Source organism: Vicugna pacos, chromosome 12 (assembly GCF_048564905.1).
Source record: "Vicugna pacos chromosome 12, VicPac4, whole genome shotgun sequence".
Classification (NCBI taxonomy): domain Eukaryota; kingdom Metazoa; phylum Chordata; class Mammalia; order Artiodactyla; family Camelidae; genus Vicugna; species Vicugna pacos.
This window is the reverse complement of record NC_132998.1, coordinates 61,858,321-61,874,851: the sequence shown is the minus strand read 5'-3', so window position 1 is coordinate 61,874,851 and position 16,531 is coordinate 61,858,321. Positions and strand designations below refer to the sequence as shown.

At 43.0% G+C, this 16,531-nt stretch overlaps 1 protein-coding gene and 1 long non-coding RNA gene across 12 annotated transcripts in view; one reads left to right on the top strand and one right to left on the bottom strand.

Moving 5' to 3' along the window:
- Positions 1–16,531, top strand: part of EFCAB6 (EF-hand calcium binding domain 6) — a 208,676-nt gene that overhangs the window by 28,216 nt on the left and 163,929 nt on the right. For 8 of the 9 annotated variants that reach the window (XM_072973643.1, XM_072973647.1, XM_072973644.1 and 5 more), the window contains 2 exons: positions 6,085–6,173; positions 14,067–14,133. In XM_072973643.1, the coding sequence (XP_072829744.1) occupies positions 6,085–6,173; positions 14,067–14,133 (156 nt within the window). Of the gene's footprint in view, positions 1–6,084; positions 6,174–7,670; positions 7,700–14,066; positions 14,134–16,531 lie in introns of those variants that run through there. The other variant, XM_072973649.1, reaches the window with a different exon arrangement.
- LOC140700302 (uncharacterized) lies at positions 5,810–13,006 on the bottom strand. Of its 3 annotated transcripts, XR_012078696.1 has the most exons (4): positions 12,846–13,006; positions 12,309–12,561; positions 8,148–8,277; positions 5,810–6,150 (listed from the first exon to the last, which is right to left on the bottom strand). It is a non-coding gene; the product is annotated as an uncharacterized lncRNA (long non-coding RNA). The 3 variants fall into 3 exon arrangements; XR_012078697.1 differs by lacking the exon at positions 8,148–8,277; XR_012078698.1 differs by lacking the exons at positions 8,148–8,277; positions 12,309–12,561.

Here is a 16,531-nt window from a genome sequence, read left to right as displayed (position 1 = left end):
TTAAAAACTCTGAGCATACTTAGAATAGCTACTTAAAGATCCTTAATCTGATATTTCTAACATCTGGGTCAGCTTAGGTTTGGCCTGCTTTGATTTTTTTTTTCCCTTAAACATTTCTCTGGTTCTTCATTAAAAAAATTTTTTTTCTTCAGGGGAGGTAATTTGGTTTATTTATCTGTTTTTAATGGAGGTGCTGGGGATTGAACTGAGGACCTTGTGCATGGTGAGCCCACACCCTACCACTGAGCTATATCCTCCCCCTGGTTCTTCATTGTTGAGTGTAGTTGGGTGATATCCTGACCAATGCTAGCCATTAGAAGTATAATGTGGGCCATATATGTACTTTTAAATTTTCTAGTAGCTACATTACAAAAATAAGAAAGAAATAAGTGAAATTTATTGTAATATTTTTACTTAACCAAATATATCCAAAATATGATCACATTTCAACATGTAATCACTGTTTAAAATTGGTAATAAGGTATTTTACATTGTTTTTTGTGTGCTAAGTCTACAAAGCCTGGTGTATATTTACACTTACAGCAGACCTTAATTCTGACACTAAACATCCATTGGAAATACTGTCTCTATTTTTAGATTTCGTAAAATCTGCAACTGAACTACTAGATTCTTACACCCAGTTGTTCAAACTTAGAAGTTTTCCAACAACTGAATTAATTTTAGAATTTAAATTAACTAGCGTCAACTGTAACAGCCGGGCCAGCTCATCAGCTGCCCTCCCACACTTCAGGCGCTCAGGCGTCACCTGCGCCCGGCTGCTCATTGGACGGCGCTGGGCTCTGGGCGCTGGGCGCTGCGGGCACAGTGCTGTGGGGGCCCCGCTTCCGTTGTGCTCCTCCAAGACTGTCTGTGCTACTGCTTTGGCAGGAAGTGAACTTGCAGGTTCGGTCTCTCTTGCTGGGCGGTCACTCAGCTCTTTTGTCTTTGGCTGGGACTCGTTGAGTCTGACCTGCACACGCGTGGTTCAGGCATCAGCTAGAGACACGGACACAGAAAGTGGGCCTCCTCCCCGCCTCTCCTGTGAGACCCCCCTCACATTTTTAATGGCTGTGATTGCTTTGGGTTCTGTGTGCTGGTTCTTCGGGCCAGAAAGACGCTTAACACTTTGCAGAGTCAGACATTATTTTGCAGAGTGTTGAGTGGATGTTTCCGGATGCCGAGACCGTCACAGAAGAGCTGCTGGATTCTTCTCACCGCAGCTCGTAAGGCCCGCGTGACTTCGGTCTGCCCATTACTGCCGATGTTCGCTTTGGCCAGCCAATTAAGAGGGGCTCTTTCAGCTCCATCTGTCTTTCTCATGGTAGAGTACTCTTTATCCACTTCGTAATTAACAGGAGTTTTGTGGGAGATGCTTTGAATCTGTGCATATCTGCCATTCCTCACCAAACTTGCATTTACTCATTATGTTTGCAGGGACTCAAGACTTCCTATTTTATTAAGTGGGTTATGATTCATTACTTTCATTATTTATTTTGATGTTTAAATTATCCCTAAATTAGCCAGCAGGAGCCCCTTCATGCTGGTTTCTAGGTCCTTTGACACGTCCCCATCATTCTTCGAACACTTCCTTGCTTTCTGATGCAAGACATCCCAAACTCACGTGTACTCTCCCTGCCTCAGCTTTAGAATCATCCATTTCTCCAAAGAGCTCTGGTTCCTTTTAATGGGAAAAGGTACCCAGAATCTGGGGTCTGGGCACGAGGGCTGCTCATTGCCACTGGATGTCACTGCCCCAGGCCCTCCAGGTGGGCAGAGCTCCAGGGGATACATTCCCCACCCCAGTGTGTACCCACACATGTACATCTACATCCATTTCTATATCAGTCTCTCTATAGATTGAAAACCATGAGTTCAAACAATACCACCAATTCTCAGCTAGCGCTCCAGGGTTCATTCTCATTTTCTCACCTACCATATTCGTAACTACCTTTTCAGACCACGAGAATCTTGGCTTCTTTTACTCTCAGTATATTTAATTCTTTGATTAGTCTCCCTGGCCTGTGACTCCTCTCCCGTCTCCAGCACTCCCCATCCCCCACGTGGGTGCCCTCCTCACCCAACTTGGGCTCACACACTGGTCTGGACCTCCATGGCTCCCATATTATGGACACCATTCTTCTCTGCCCCGTCTAACGACTTTAGGATGGAATTGTTGGGGAACAGACAGGGAAGAAGGGAAAGGAAAGAAAGATGAAGAGTTTTCTGCTTCTTTAAAAATGTTTCCCCTTTATTCACTTTCAAAATTTCACAAATAGTACATTTTGATTCTTTCACATGTCACCCTTTATTGTATCTACATTTTAAATTAAGGCTTTATTAAAATATAAGTTATGTATCATAAAATTCACCATTTAAAAATGTACAAGTTTGTGGTTTTTAATATATTCACAGAGTTGTGCAGCCGTCACCACTGTCTGATTCGAGAACATTTCATTGCCCCGAAGGAGAGTTTGTATTCATTAGCAGTCACTCCCCCTTCCCCCTTCCCCTGATCCCAGTGATGGACTTTACGTCACAGTAGATTGTCTGTTCTGGACATTTCATACAACTGGAATAATACAATAGATGATCTTTTGTCTCTGGCTTCTTTCACTAAGCATAATGTTTTCAAGTATGAATAAGTACTTCTTTTAATGGCTGAATAACATTCCATTGCATGGATACACCACGTTTTATCATCATCTGTTGAAGGACCTTTGGGTTGTTTCCACTTTTTGGCTTTTGTGAGCAATGCCGCTCTGAAGTTTCACGTACAATCGTTTACGTGGACATACGTTTTCACTTCTCTCGGGCACGTACCTAGGAGTGGAATTGCCGAGTCACGTGGTGTTGTTCTTTTGCTTTTAAAGAACATTTGTCCTCGCAAACACTGCATCAGTTTCCTCGTAAACTTGATTTCACTGCTACTTTATACCAAGTGGAAAGTTAAAATATTATTTCCTGCTAATGTCTCCCTATATTCCTGATCTAATGTTAATTAAAAAATTTGACAACCTTCCCAAGGTAACCAGCTCTTCAGGAAGAGGGAAAGTACACAAAACGTGAAATGTGTAGCCATTTTCAAAAGCTACATCTGTTTTTAAAAGAAATCACTGAGAACTGTAGAACTTCAGAGACTTTAAGAAACAGGTTCTGGTAGTCTATCTTCAATGATAAGCATGTTTTTCTGGAACCTTCAGTCCCTGTGACCATGTTTAACCAGGGAGGCTGGCATGCAGTGCATTTTCAGGAGTCCGGGTTCACTGGGAAAGAAGGGCCTGGCTGCTTCTACAAATCCCAGGACTTCTCAGCGTGTGCGACTTCTAGATCTTGTAATGACTAGTCTGCGTGGTGATACAAACTTTCTTTTCCAATGGTTAATAAAAGCCTAACTAGAAACGTATAAAACTGGTAAAATATTTCACAAGCAGCTCACCTTTAAAATTACAAAACAGTTTTCCTATTACAGTGAATTTTAAATTTCATTTCAATTTTTAATATTCAAGTTTTAATTTAATTTTGAGAGCCACATCAAAAATGTTTGGACCTCGGGGTGTCATGGTGACTGAGGATCAAGGCAAGAACGATGAGGAGGCATTGCTTGTGACCTGCCCTGCACCTTAGTTTTCACTGACAGTAATAGGAATTTTTAAAAAATGTGGCCTCAGTCTCTGAATATTAATATAACATTTTAAAAGAAGTTGAATTGGTGAACAGATTCCAGAGAAGGAGAACAAAGTCCTGTTCTCATCCTAGTGGTTGTGCCGGGCTGGGGAAAGAGAAGTCTTTGAAGACACCTGTCAGCATACTGGCGTTCATTTACAAACCACGCTCCCCCAGCCCCAGCCTAAGAATTTGCTTTCAGTGATTCATCAGGGGGCGGCTTTGATTCTCAGACATTTTGGCCAGAATCACAAATACTGGAGAGGCAAATCCTTAGCAGAATCTCTCCTTTTAGACTAAATTCTTGGGTTTTCTAAGGGCTTAGTTTTGGAGACAAGTCATTGCAAAAGTTGTCTGCCGCCTCAGAATTTGCATTAGATCATAAGTAACAATATGGACATACCACGAAAGCTTCAACAGGTTGATGGACTTTTTTCTTTTTCTTTTCTTTCTTTTTTTTCCCCTTCTTTCTTTCCTTCCTCCCTCCCTCCCTCCTTTCTTTCTTTCCTTCCTCCCTCCCTCCTTTCTTTCTTTCTTTCTTCCTTTCTTCCTTCCTTCCTTCCTTCCTTCCTTTCTTTCTTTCTTTCTTTCTTTCTTTCTTTCTTTCTTTCTTTCTTTCTTTCTTTCTCTTTCTTTCTTTTCTTCCTTCCTTCCTTCCTTCCTTCCTTCCTTCCTTTCTTTCTTTCTTTCTTTCTTTCTTTCTTTCTTTCTTTCTTTCTTTCTTTCTTTCTTTCTTTCTTTCTTTCTTTCTTTCTTTCTTTTCTTTCTTTTCTTTCTTTCTTTCCCTCTCTCTCTCTCTCCTTTTTGCAAGCAGGGTGGTTAGTATAATAGGCCCTGAAGTCACAGATTTCTGTGACTTAACAACTTAATGGCAGCCCCAGGCAGGGAGGTCACACCTGTGCTCTGAAATGCAGAACATTTCAGCATCCTCAGGAGGTGGTTTTGGGTTAGATGAGTTAAAACCGAGAGCAGCGCCTGTGCCTGTGTATAAAGTGTGAGCTGTGCCGGCATAAGTTTCTTCCCTTCCTCGCGAGCACTGTCACTACCGAAACAGTGAGGGTACCCAGCCTTGGAAACTGCACACTGCATCTGGTCTTGCCCTTCTTCTGTAAGATTAGGGGAACTTTGAAGTGTCTGCCCAAATTATATCTACTAAAAAATGCCCTATCAGAAATAGAAGCGCTGCGTGTCCTTTCCAGGAAAAGGCTCCTCGGAGGCCCACCCTGTGAACCCTCCTCCCTCTGGTCCCATTTCCTAGTTCTGAATGTTTTAAATGGTAAAGAGGAACTCGTCCCTTGGGGAAGACTGAGATAACCATGCTAGGCTTTGAGGCTAGAAGTTTAAGCGCTAAGTCAACTTGGTTGTGTAGGGTTGGGGGCCGTTCAGCTCTCTGGGAAATCGTACTTTGTGTATTTGCATGAAGCTTAGGAAAGTATATTTATATTGATTATGTATTTATTTTAATTTTAGTTTCATGATACTCTTTGGGAAATAGCTATTTTCACTTTTTTAAAAAATTGACTTTAGAAGTAATTTCAAACCTCCAGAAAATTTGTACGAATAAGAGTAATACAGATAATACCCATAGAACCATTACCCACATTTGCCGGTTGTGAGTGTTTCATCTCATTTGCTTCTCCGGTGCGTTTTCATTATGTGAGTGTGTATGTGTGTGTGTGTGTGAGAACAATATATGCAATACGTAATGTGTACATAATGTTTTTTTCTGACCCATCTAACAGGAAGTTACTTGTATTATGGTTCTTTACTTCTAAATACTTCAGCGTGTTATTTCCTTAAGAATAAGAACTATTCCCTTACATAATCACCGTACAGTTATCAACTTCAGTAAATTAAACTTTGAGATAATAATGCTTTTATTTAATCTGTAGTCCGTACTGACCCACTTGACCCAATGATATCCTTTATACAATTTTAAACTTAAAGTTGACCTTTATTTACCTTAAAAGCATATGAAAGTTCACGTGACACTCAGAGGATAAATTGTGCTGTGGCCTCAGACTCTTGGGAAATATATTTGTGTGTGTATATATATATATATGTGTGTGTATATATACACACACACACGTATACAAAAATACCTATATATATATATATATATATATATACACAAAATATATGAGAATATGTTTGTACTAATTTTACTTTATTTTTTGGATAGATCTAGATTTTAGATAATTTGGCAGACTACTTGTTGACTTTCAGCTGAGCAGAGATGGGCGTTCTGGCATTCACGCTGTTTATGCCTGTTGTGCTGAGGACGCGTGTCAGCTCAGAGCCCTGGGTTAAACACTGGAAGTGTCACTGGAACGCCCACCCCCGCGTCGTGAGCCTGCTGTGCTGGCCACTGCTCAGATCCAGAGTCTCTGACCAGCTGTCATTCTTCTCGTTTGCGTGTAGATCCCCCTCACCAGCTCTGGCGCCGTTCCGTACCTTGAATTCCTGTCCAGGTTCGGTGGAATTGACCTGAATATAAATGTTATAAAGAGGTAAGCTTTTTTCCTCATAGGAAAATGTGAAATTTGGAATGGTAAGAGTTAGGACATAAGGTCATGAGAGCTGATCACGTCAGCAGATACGTATGGGAGATGTGAGGAAAGAGCTTTGTCCACATAGAATTTAATGGAGTTAATCCTCAGTCCAAAATTTACTTAGAGAAGATTCTAACATCTGTATAGGGTACATTTCAGAACAAGAGAAATAATACTTACTGTATTAAGAATGGAAACATAGCAAATTAAAAACAGATTAACATATTTCATATGCAGTGTATTTCAGATTTGGAAATAAGGAATTTTCACTGAAGTAAAAATATTAAGATGCCAAATTTAAAATGTGTTTCTTATATGCATTTTAAGTGTATTTCTTTGGAAAGCGATCATATTTTGGTAGCTAGAAATAGATGAAACATTTTTAGAAAGAACTTGGTAGGAGCTCCTTTTTATTTAATAGCTGTAACATGAGCGTGGGGATCATTTGCTTTGTTTGCAAAACGAGTGTTCAAGTCTGAACTTTAATGTCTCTCTCAGCTGTAAAGTTCTTTGATTCTAATATATGATTTAGGAAATACTGTTTTAGTAAACAAATTATTTACCCAGATTATCTAACTCTAAGTGAATAAGCACCATTTTTTTCAGGCATTATGTAAATGATTATAAAAATTAAATTGGTCCCAAAATGTTAGCAAGTTTCGGTATTATAGCTTTTATGATTGAATCCGTCGTGGATGCAGCTTAGGTGTAAGACTTAGTGCAGCAGTGGGGAGGGGGAGATGGGGAGTTGTTCAGTGGATGTGGAGGTTCAGTTGTGTAAGATGAGCCAGTCCTAGCCATCTGATGCACAGCAGTGTGAATGTACTTAACCTTGCTGAACTGTATGCTTAAAAATGCTTAAGATGGTAACTTTTATGTCATGTGTTTTTTTACTACAATGAAAAAAAGAAAAGAAAAGAATTAGTGCAGCAGCTCCCACAAGAATGACAGTATTAGCCGCTCCATGATCTGGGACTTCTTTGCGCTCTGATCAGTTGATGCTCCATAATTGGTGGACAAGATAACTTCCAGGTTTATTTGAAAGAGTGACTGGTCATTATATAGGCTGCATATTCATATCCTTGACCTAAAACCATCCCCATTTGTGGGGTAGGTTTGTTGGATGGACAGTAACCTTATTTGAATATTCTTTGTTGAAAAAAGCTAAACAGTTGGAAAAACTGAAAGCAGGAGAGTTCCTTTTTGTTTGTGTTTAATTGTGATACCTCGGTCTAATAATGAAAAGTATCATAACTTACTTCCTTAAACATAAAAGGCTAAACATTTAAACTAAAATTTTCTGACTTACTCTGAAGTCAGAAAGATTTCTTAGTCTGAAAGATTTCTGACTTACTAATGAAGTTAAATTCTCTTTATTGTTGGCCATGCATTATAGTGCATAAAGACATCTCTTCTTAGTACTATGGCAGGCTATCTCCATGAACAACACTTCCATTGAAAACAACTAAAATGGTGGATAAAAGGTAAAATATTTTAATACATTAGTGAGCTGGCAAAAAAGTAATTCTCAGAGGCTATACATGCAGTAAAAATTGGAATCCAGAGAAGTAAGCTTTCTATAAAGCCAGCTTTTTCCCTGAGGGTAGTGGCCAAATCTTGATGAATTTGTGTTTCAGTTTTGTTGGCTATTTGGAGTGAAGGGGACAAGAGACAAGGCTGACAAGATCTGCCCAAGGTATTGGAACCTAATAGAAGACCAGGGCACATACTGTTGGGACCCCTATACTCTCTTGCAAGGATAATTTACAAATATAAACTCACATCACAGAGGGCACAAGGAAACCTACCTGTTTCAACACTGGCATTGGGTGAATAGGGGAAAAATTGTAATCACAAGTTCATTTTCATTAAAATCTGTGCCTAAAATAATGCTACCCATGTGGTCTGAAAAGTCTCAGGCTAGGAACTTACTTAAAACTGCTTTTGGACTGGGTGTGCCCTTCTGTAGAGGAAATCATCTACAACGTAGCCCTTAGAGGATGTCCAGAGGTAATATGTCATAAAAAACAATCTTGAAAACCATGAGGAAACAGAACGAGGCCTGCAAACAAATAACAATAACACCCAGTAGAATCAGATTTCCAAACACCTGGAATACTGCAACTATGAGATACAGAATCTGAAACCAGTGTTTTACTGTCTTTAAAGAAATGAACGGATGGATTCAATATATGAATAGGAAACAAGAGGCAATAAAAATAAAGATTTAGAGACGTACAATACAGAATTTCTGGTACTGAAGGATACGATTATTGTAGAATAAAATTCAGTGGATGGGTGAAAACAGTGGATTAAACACAGCTGAAGAGAGCATTTGTGGAGTAGAAAATAGATCTGAAGATATTATCCAGAATGCAGCACAGGAAGACAGAGAGGTGCGAAACATGGAGGTCAGAGGTAACTAAGCGCATGGAGGGTGGGAAGAGGGGGCCTCGTGATACGTCCTATTGGATTTCCAGATACCTAAGAGAAAGAGTAGGACAGAGTCTGTATGTGAAGAGATAATGGCTGAGAATCTCAAGCCAGATAAATAAAAAGGAATGCCTGTCTAGATGTGTCACATGTATCACAGTGAGCCTGCAGAACATCAAAATCAAAGAGAAAATATTAGAGGCAGTGAGACGAAAAACAGAATTGACTTCAGAGGAGTGACAGTTGGACTGACAGGAATGTCTCAACAGTGACAATCAAAGGTATGAGATTGTGGGAAAAGCTCCTCGGTGTGCTCAACTATAATATTTGCCATCCTAGAATTCTATACTATTTTTGTAAGAATAGAGTGAGAGCTTTTACTGTGGGAACCCCTGGGAGCCCCTCCTCCTCTTGCACTTGTATCTGTCCGTCCACTGATACCAGAGTATTTGCAAAAGGAAGATACTTCTGGCACTCTTGCCTATGGTGTTTGAGGTTACCTTTGACTTAGATCTTGTAGACTTTCTTCACACTGATTTGTATTAAATGAGGCCACCTTTGCACTGCATTATCTGCTTATTAGACCTGGACTCAATCCTAGGACACTGACAGAGTTGTAGTTCAAATTCCCTGAATTCGTGACAGTGGGACTTACTATTCTGGTCACAGCCCTTCCCGTCCGGAAATATGGTTTGAGAGGTCACATTTTGTATCAGCCAAAACTTAATACCCTTGACAGCATAGAGTGAACACAACCAGGAAATGTGTGCCGTCTGTTCTGCCCTGGCCATCTCAGCCTTTCCAGAACTGTCTGACATAAGAAAGTTCCTGAATGTCTGATGGTGGTTGATTAAGGTTGGAGCTAACATGAAGATTAAAGAGGACGTTTTGTGTCAAAAGACATTTAAGACCTAGAATGATACCAGAAAGTCTATGCCTCTGAGGGTATGAGAGCTGGAAGGACTGTTGTGGGCTATTGTATCTACCATGGAGGACCTCATGCCATTTATAATAACGTTAGTATCATCAGTAACCCTTGAGAAATATCCAAGGAATTATTCTACTTAGAATGAGAAAAGCGAACCTTTGAGATTTGCTTCTGATGGACATGTGGGGCATTCCTGCTTATGGGCCGAAAGTGTCTCCTGCTTTGATAGTCCGTGTGGCTCTCAGCACAGTGCTGCCTGCCTTGAAGGACAAGCACAACCTTCCATGCACACAGCAATCAGAACAGAGATCAGGAGAACCTTTGGGAGGCTTTCTCAGCACCATGTGATAAGATTCACTATCCTGAAGAGCTTACTGAAGAACCTGAGAATTACGCTGAAGCTAAATTCATTCATAAGACCATGTATCGCAAAATTCTTTTGCTGGAACAGGTACCACAAATTCAAGTGGATAAAGCAAACCACAGCAGCAGAGCGTTCATCAACAGAGCTGGTGTGACGTTAACTTGAGGCAGGTAGGCTGGGGAGGCAGAGAAGAAAGGAGGAAAGAAGGCTTTTGGCCAAGAGAAGCGGGAGTTGGAGGGGGAGACTGCCGCAAAGAAACAAGCAGCTAAAGGAACTCAGAAGAGAGTTAAGACATTCAAACGAAGGAAAAGGAGCCGTCTGCGCCTTGAATCTGCGTGCCTCTGTAGGTCAGTTCAGTTTGGACAGCTTGTTTGAATTTCTGAAGATTAAAGACACGATGAAAGTCAGTGAGAAACATTTAAAAAAAATAGAGACATTTCAGACAAAAACTGAGACAATTCATCTCCTGCAGATCTTGACTAAAGGAAATTCTAAAAGTTGTGCTAAAGGCAGAAGGAAAGTGATCCTCCTGGGGTCTGCAGGGCCCTCTGACCTGGCTGTCCCCACCCCCCGACTGGCGCACTGCTACTTTCCTCTTTGCTCACTGTGTCCCAAAGCCAATGGCCTTCTGTTGCTCCTGTCTTAGGGCCTTTGACAGGTGGTTGCCACCATCTGCAGTGCTTCTCCCCGGATAAGGCTGTAGGTCACTCTGCTCACACCCATGAGGTTAACACAGAAATGTGACTTTCTTAATCTAGAATGTGAGCGCCATGAAGGCAGGCAACTTGATCAGTTTCATTTATTGATGAATGCCAAACCCCTAGGACACCATTTGGCACATAGTTGGTGCTTAATATATATTTATTGAATAAGTGGATGGAAAAACAGCGATGACAACTAACAAATGACGTCTACAGGCAGCAACCTGACACGGATGCAATATTGAGTGAAAGAGGAAGAGACAAACGAATGCTTCTGTTCATATGTGAAGTTCAAAAACAGACCCACTGAACTGTATTGTTTAGGGATACATATCTTGGTGGTAAAATTGTAACAAAATAAAAGTAAATGCTATCAGAAGGGCTAGGATAGAGGTTACTACCAGGAGGAGAGGAAGGATTGGAGGAGGGCAGATGCGGGGCTCTTTGTGTTTGGCTTTATGCCTTGCTTTGAGCAATTGCTAAACAGGTGTTTGCCTTAATTGTAATTAAACTCTGCATATGTGCTGTATGTACTTTTCTGCATAGAGGTTATACTTCATAATAACAATTTAAAACTCAATGAATTGAATAAACAGATTAGACATAGCTAAAGGAATGAGTGAACTCGAAGATCAGGCAGGAAACATTAGGCAGGATGCAGCACACAGACAGACGGTGTGATGGAGCCTCGAAGCCCTGTAAGGTCTGTAAGCTCTGGAGCAATGAGGGATGCTGTGGGGTAAGAGCCAGAGGAACAGTGGCTGAGGATTTTCCAGAACTGAAGAAAGGTACTATTCCATGGATTCAAGAAGTCAAATCTCAAACAAGATTAAAAACAGAGGTGAGGGCAGAACCAGAGACCAAGAGGCCAAGAGATCTTAAAAGCCACCAAAGGGCAACATCTGCACAGAAGTGACTTATGAGTAGTCACGCTGGAAGCCAGGTGAGGGCGGATTAATGACTACGATGTGCTGGAAGAAAAATCACTGCAATCCTAGAATCGTATACCTGCAGAAAATATCTTTCAATATTGTTAATACTGAAATAAAGACATTTATTGAAACAAAAGTGGATTTGGCCCCCAAACCCAGGACAACTAATTCTAAACATGTACTTTAGGTAGAAGGAAAATGACCCCAGATGTCAGGTTTGAGATAATGCAGGAAGGAATTCCAAGTGAAGCTGTGTAGTTAATGTGAATCCCTGCTGACCACAGGGAACACTCGTGACTGTAGGAAATAATGATGGCTTCTGGAATCCAAAAATAGAATTAGAGCACATGATAGTAGTAATATATAAATTGAGAGGAGGGACTGGAGTTAAAAATCTAGAGTTGTTACACTGTCCAGTAGGAAGATGAAAGTTTGGATTAACTTGAGACTGAAAAGTATGCTGGTTGTAATGTCCAGAGCAATTACTGCAAGCTTAAAAATGAGTGTATAACTCCCAGACGTACAGAGGTACAAAAATGGAATGACAAAGATGGAATCAACCCAAAAGAAGGCAAGAAGCAGCAGAGGACAGGTAGAAATCCGGAACAAATCAGTCAATAGAATAAAGAAACCTCTTAAAAGACAAAGCTAGCCAACAGTAAAATACACTAAAAGAAAAACCTAAATGTTAAGTTTATAGAAAGGTTAAACTTGAAAGGATTTAAGAAGACATACCATTCAAATAAATACTCATCTAGAGAAAGCTGGTGTCACCAAGTTAACATCAGGCGATAGCCGGAGCTCCCCCGAAGCAGACACTGAGATGGAGGTTGGGGTGCAGACTTTCCAGAGGAAGCCCTGGCCGAGTGCGGAGGAGGGAGCCAGGAGGCTGGGCTTGGAAGGGTGGCCTCCTGGCCTCCCGGGCAGGGAGGGACGTCTCCACTTCCCCAGCGGATGGTAGGTACACAGGCATGTCTGACTTTCATTCCTTAAACATATGTTGCAAATAGTGTTTTGTATCTATTCAATATATAATTAAAATAATATTAAATACATTACATTTAACATAGGATCCTAAGGCTGGATTCCTGGTTTCATCTTTAACTCGGCTGGGGCACTTAACCTCTCTGAGCCTCAGTTTCCTCCTGTGTGAAATGAAGTTAGTGTCTGTGTGAAGCGCTCTAACGGTTCCCCTACCCCAGCATGAAGTCCAGTTTCCTTATCACGGCCCCCAGCACCACGGGGCTAATCTGCCTCCATCTCTGAACTCACCCCACATTCCTTGGCCCTGCTTGGAGGGCCCTGGTCCCCTCGGCCCCGCAGTAGCAGCCCTGGGGTGTGCCAGGCTCCTGCCCTCTCTGGGCTTCATGCTGCTGCGTGTTCCCTTCACTTTGCCTGGAGAGCTTTTCCTCCGAGTATATGGCTCCTGATGGCTCCTGGCTCCTCGGCTTGGGGGGTCTCTGTTCACATGACTGTTGCCTGCCCCTCCAGAAGCGTCGGCCCATCTCCCCCAGTCTCTGGTCCATCCCTGCCTGCCTTTATTGTCCTCACAGTAATCATTATTATTTCAGCTCACATTACTTATTTGATTGCTTGTTTCCTGTCTGTCACTGTCACTAACATTAAGCTTTTTCAAGGTTGGGAACGGTGTCCTGCTCAACCTGGTGTAGGAGGTGCTGGATGAATACTGTAAAGTGTCCTCTGTCACTCTCTACCCTGACCCTAGCCCTACAGTTTGTTCCAAAGAGGGGCTTCGAAGCCGTTAATAGATACACAGATAATACAAAATCAAAAATAGTTAATAAAAGCAGATGGAAAGGGGGGAGGGTATAGCTCAGTGGTAGAGTGCGTGCCGAGCATGCACAGATCTTGGGTTCAATCCCCAGTACTTCCAATAACATAAATAAACAAATAAACCTAACTACTTCCCCTGCTCCCCACCAAAAACCAAAAACCAAAAATAAAAAAACAAAAGGGAAAAAAAGTGGCTAAGAAAAGCAGGCAGAGCCAAGGGGTGGTACAGATGTGCACCCATCCTAAGTCCTTTATGGTGTGGGTACGAGAGCCCCGCGGAGTGAACGGGCTGCCCCAGGGGGCAGAACACTGCAGCGGCAGAGGGCTGGGGGTGGGCTGCGAAGCCAGAGCACCTGGGTCTGAACCTGGCGCCGCCACTTCTGCACAGTGACCTTGGGCTTCCCCAGTCTCCTCTGTAAAGTGGGGTGAGGATGGCGCCTAAGCCCATGGAGGTGCTGTGAGGGTCACACGAGACTCCCACCCTACCCTAGGAGGAGTCAGGTGAGGGGACCGAGGCGTGCAGGCGCCAAGTAACTGGCCCAAGTTCACGCTTCTGGCAGCTGGTTGTGCAGAAGGAATATCTTGCATTTAAAAATCTATAATTTAGGAATCCGTATAATTTTGGTCTCTGCATGTCCTCTGTAAACATTTATTTGGTTACAACATTTTAACAAACAGTGTTTCCTCCTTATCTTTAAGGGGAGGTGAGGATGAAACCAATTGCTGTCGGACATTAAAAGAACTTGAAGTCCACGTGGGAGAAAAGGTAACAGAGATCTTTCGAAGTTCTTTCCCCCACCCACCGTCAAAAGTAGTCGCTAGCAGAGGGCGGTGATGTGAAGCGAGCTGCGTCTGCTCACCCGCGTCCTCTTGTCAGTCGCCCAACTGAATAGATGTCCCGTGAAAGCCTGTGTGCAGACCGCTCCGCCGGCCTCGGATGGCATCTCTTGATGCATGGCACCAGCAGAAGTGCTGGAATGTTAATTCCTTTTGTATTAACTTTAGATCATTATTAGTAGGGCTGCCCTTTCTGTTTTTGTCTACGATTGAAGCAGGGTTTTGTTTAGGAAGAGAAAACGACTGCTTTTCAGCAGTAAACACCAATCACAAGCAGCAGGGTAAAAATAACCAGTAAAGCTCGGAGTGATAGATACTTAAGTATCGAGTAATTTAGCCACAAAAGCTACGACGTGTGTTTAGAAAGGGGCATAGAGCTCCGGTCCTGTCTGCCAATTACCGTCGGCTGTCACACTGCACAGCTAAGGAGGGAAGAGATGTTCCTGGCTTTGGGGGCTTGGAATCGGACCCTTTTTTAAAATGCATTTGAGCCTGTCAATTACACGAGCAGTTTGAGAGTCATGGTTTAATTTACTTGATTCAATATGTCAGTTTGCAATGTGATGAATTTTCTTTCCTTTCTGAACTCTTCTGAGTTTTTCATACATTTCAAAATCAAAAATAGCCAGAAACCCACAGAATGTTCGTCTAAATTTCCCTGGCTGGTGCCATTAACACCAGAAAATTCATCCTAGTGTGATCATTCTTTTCGCATTATGTGCTCCTAAAAACCTAGTCTCGCTATAGTTCATATTAGTAGGAACCCTGCTATAGTTATTTGCTTCTTCCACTGTGGTCCACCTGTTATTCTGTAAGAAATACGTTATAGGATTGCTATTATGTGTGGTATACGTCTTTAGTTTGTCTCCTCCTAAGCTCTGTTAATCATGAGATTCCCCTAGGAATGATGACCATCCCAGCCACGTAAATACTGTTACAGATCAATGACGCAACATTACAGCTCGAGTCAAGGGGTGTGGACGCAGGCCCGGCTTGTAAATTACTGAAAATAAGGCTTAGGATCAGGGGCGCGCCACCGCCGGCCACCCTGTCATCTCAGGCCTCCCTTTATCCCAGCCTCCTTCCCGCAGAAGCCCTTCCACTAAGAGTGAGTTTAAGTTAGTGCAGCTTTCGGGCGAGGTCCGGTGAGAACAGAAGGGTGACATGGAGAGGCCGAGGAGCACAAGTTCCCCCTGCGGCCCTGGCCCTGGGCAGGCACGTGGCGTGGGACGGGCTCTGTCATTTACCAGCCGGGTGGCTTGGGCAGCTCCTGGTCATGGGGCCTCTTCATCTGTCGGTGAGGGTGAGAACACCCATCTCGAAGTGCTGTTGTGCGGCTTAAAAATACCCCGCATGAAGCACCGGGAACACTTAGAGGAGGCCAGCGGCCATTATTACGGTTATTACTACAGCTTCCTTTGACTTATAGGTAGCAACGCAAATGAAGGCCATCCCTTCCCACCCACCGCCCCCAGAGAAGCAGAGCAAACCAGACACACTCATCAGCTGCTGGCAGGGCAGGAGCATGATTCCGTCCACTACTCTGGTCCTGCAAGTGGCCTACAGTCGAGCACTGCAGACTGAGAGGAACACCTAGCGGTTACTAAAAGAAGGCTCACTTCAGACATACGTTGTCATTGCTGAGTGATCTACACAGTTTGGAAATGAAAGATGCTAATTATTTTGTTTTAAATATAAGTCCACATGGCTGATTGGAGCCAAGAATGCATGCAAATGTCTCTCTGAATTTTGGGAGCCAGACTTTACTAAATGTGTGTGGTCTAGCCTTCCTAAACCTAAATAGTTAGTAGTTGGCACCCCAAACTGAGCAAACCCCAGGGCTTGTGTTTCCTAACTGTTTTCTTCTGCAGTGAGCTTGGTCTGGTGGCTGGGTCCTCAGCCTCTCCCTAATTCATGTGCACTTAAACCCGCACACCCCAGGCTCTCCGAGTCTCCTTTTCTCCATCAGAGGAGGGCGGGTTGGACAATCCCCAGGTCCCGTCTCTCTGTCCTTTGGTGATGGGGATCCGTGGCTTCATGTGAAGAGGTGGCTGTCTGATCCATGGGGCCCTGTATCTGAGGGAAGAGGAAGCTCTGTGCACCCAGGTGGTCCTCAGGGTGTCATCTTTGGGCTCCAGCTTGCCCCATTTCCTCATTTAGTCTCCACTCGGGTCCCAGGGAGCAGGTGCTTTGAGTCTCCCACGCCCCACTTGCCTTCCCCAGCTTGGCTTCGCTTTTCCTTGGGTCATGAGTCTGGCTGGCCTCTCTGGCTCCCACTCTGTGCCTGTGATGGTGCATGTCCATGACCGCTCCAAGTCCTCTGGTCT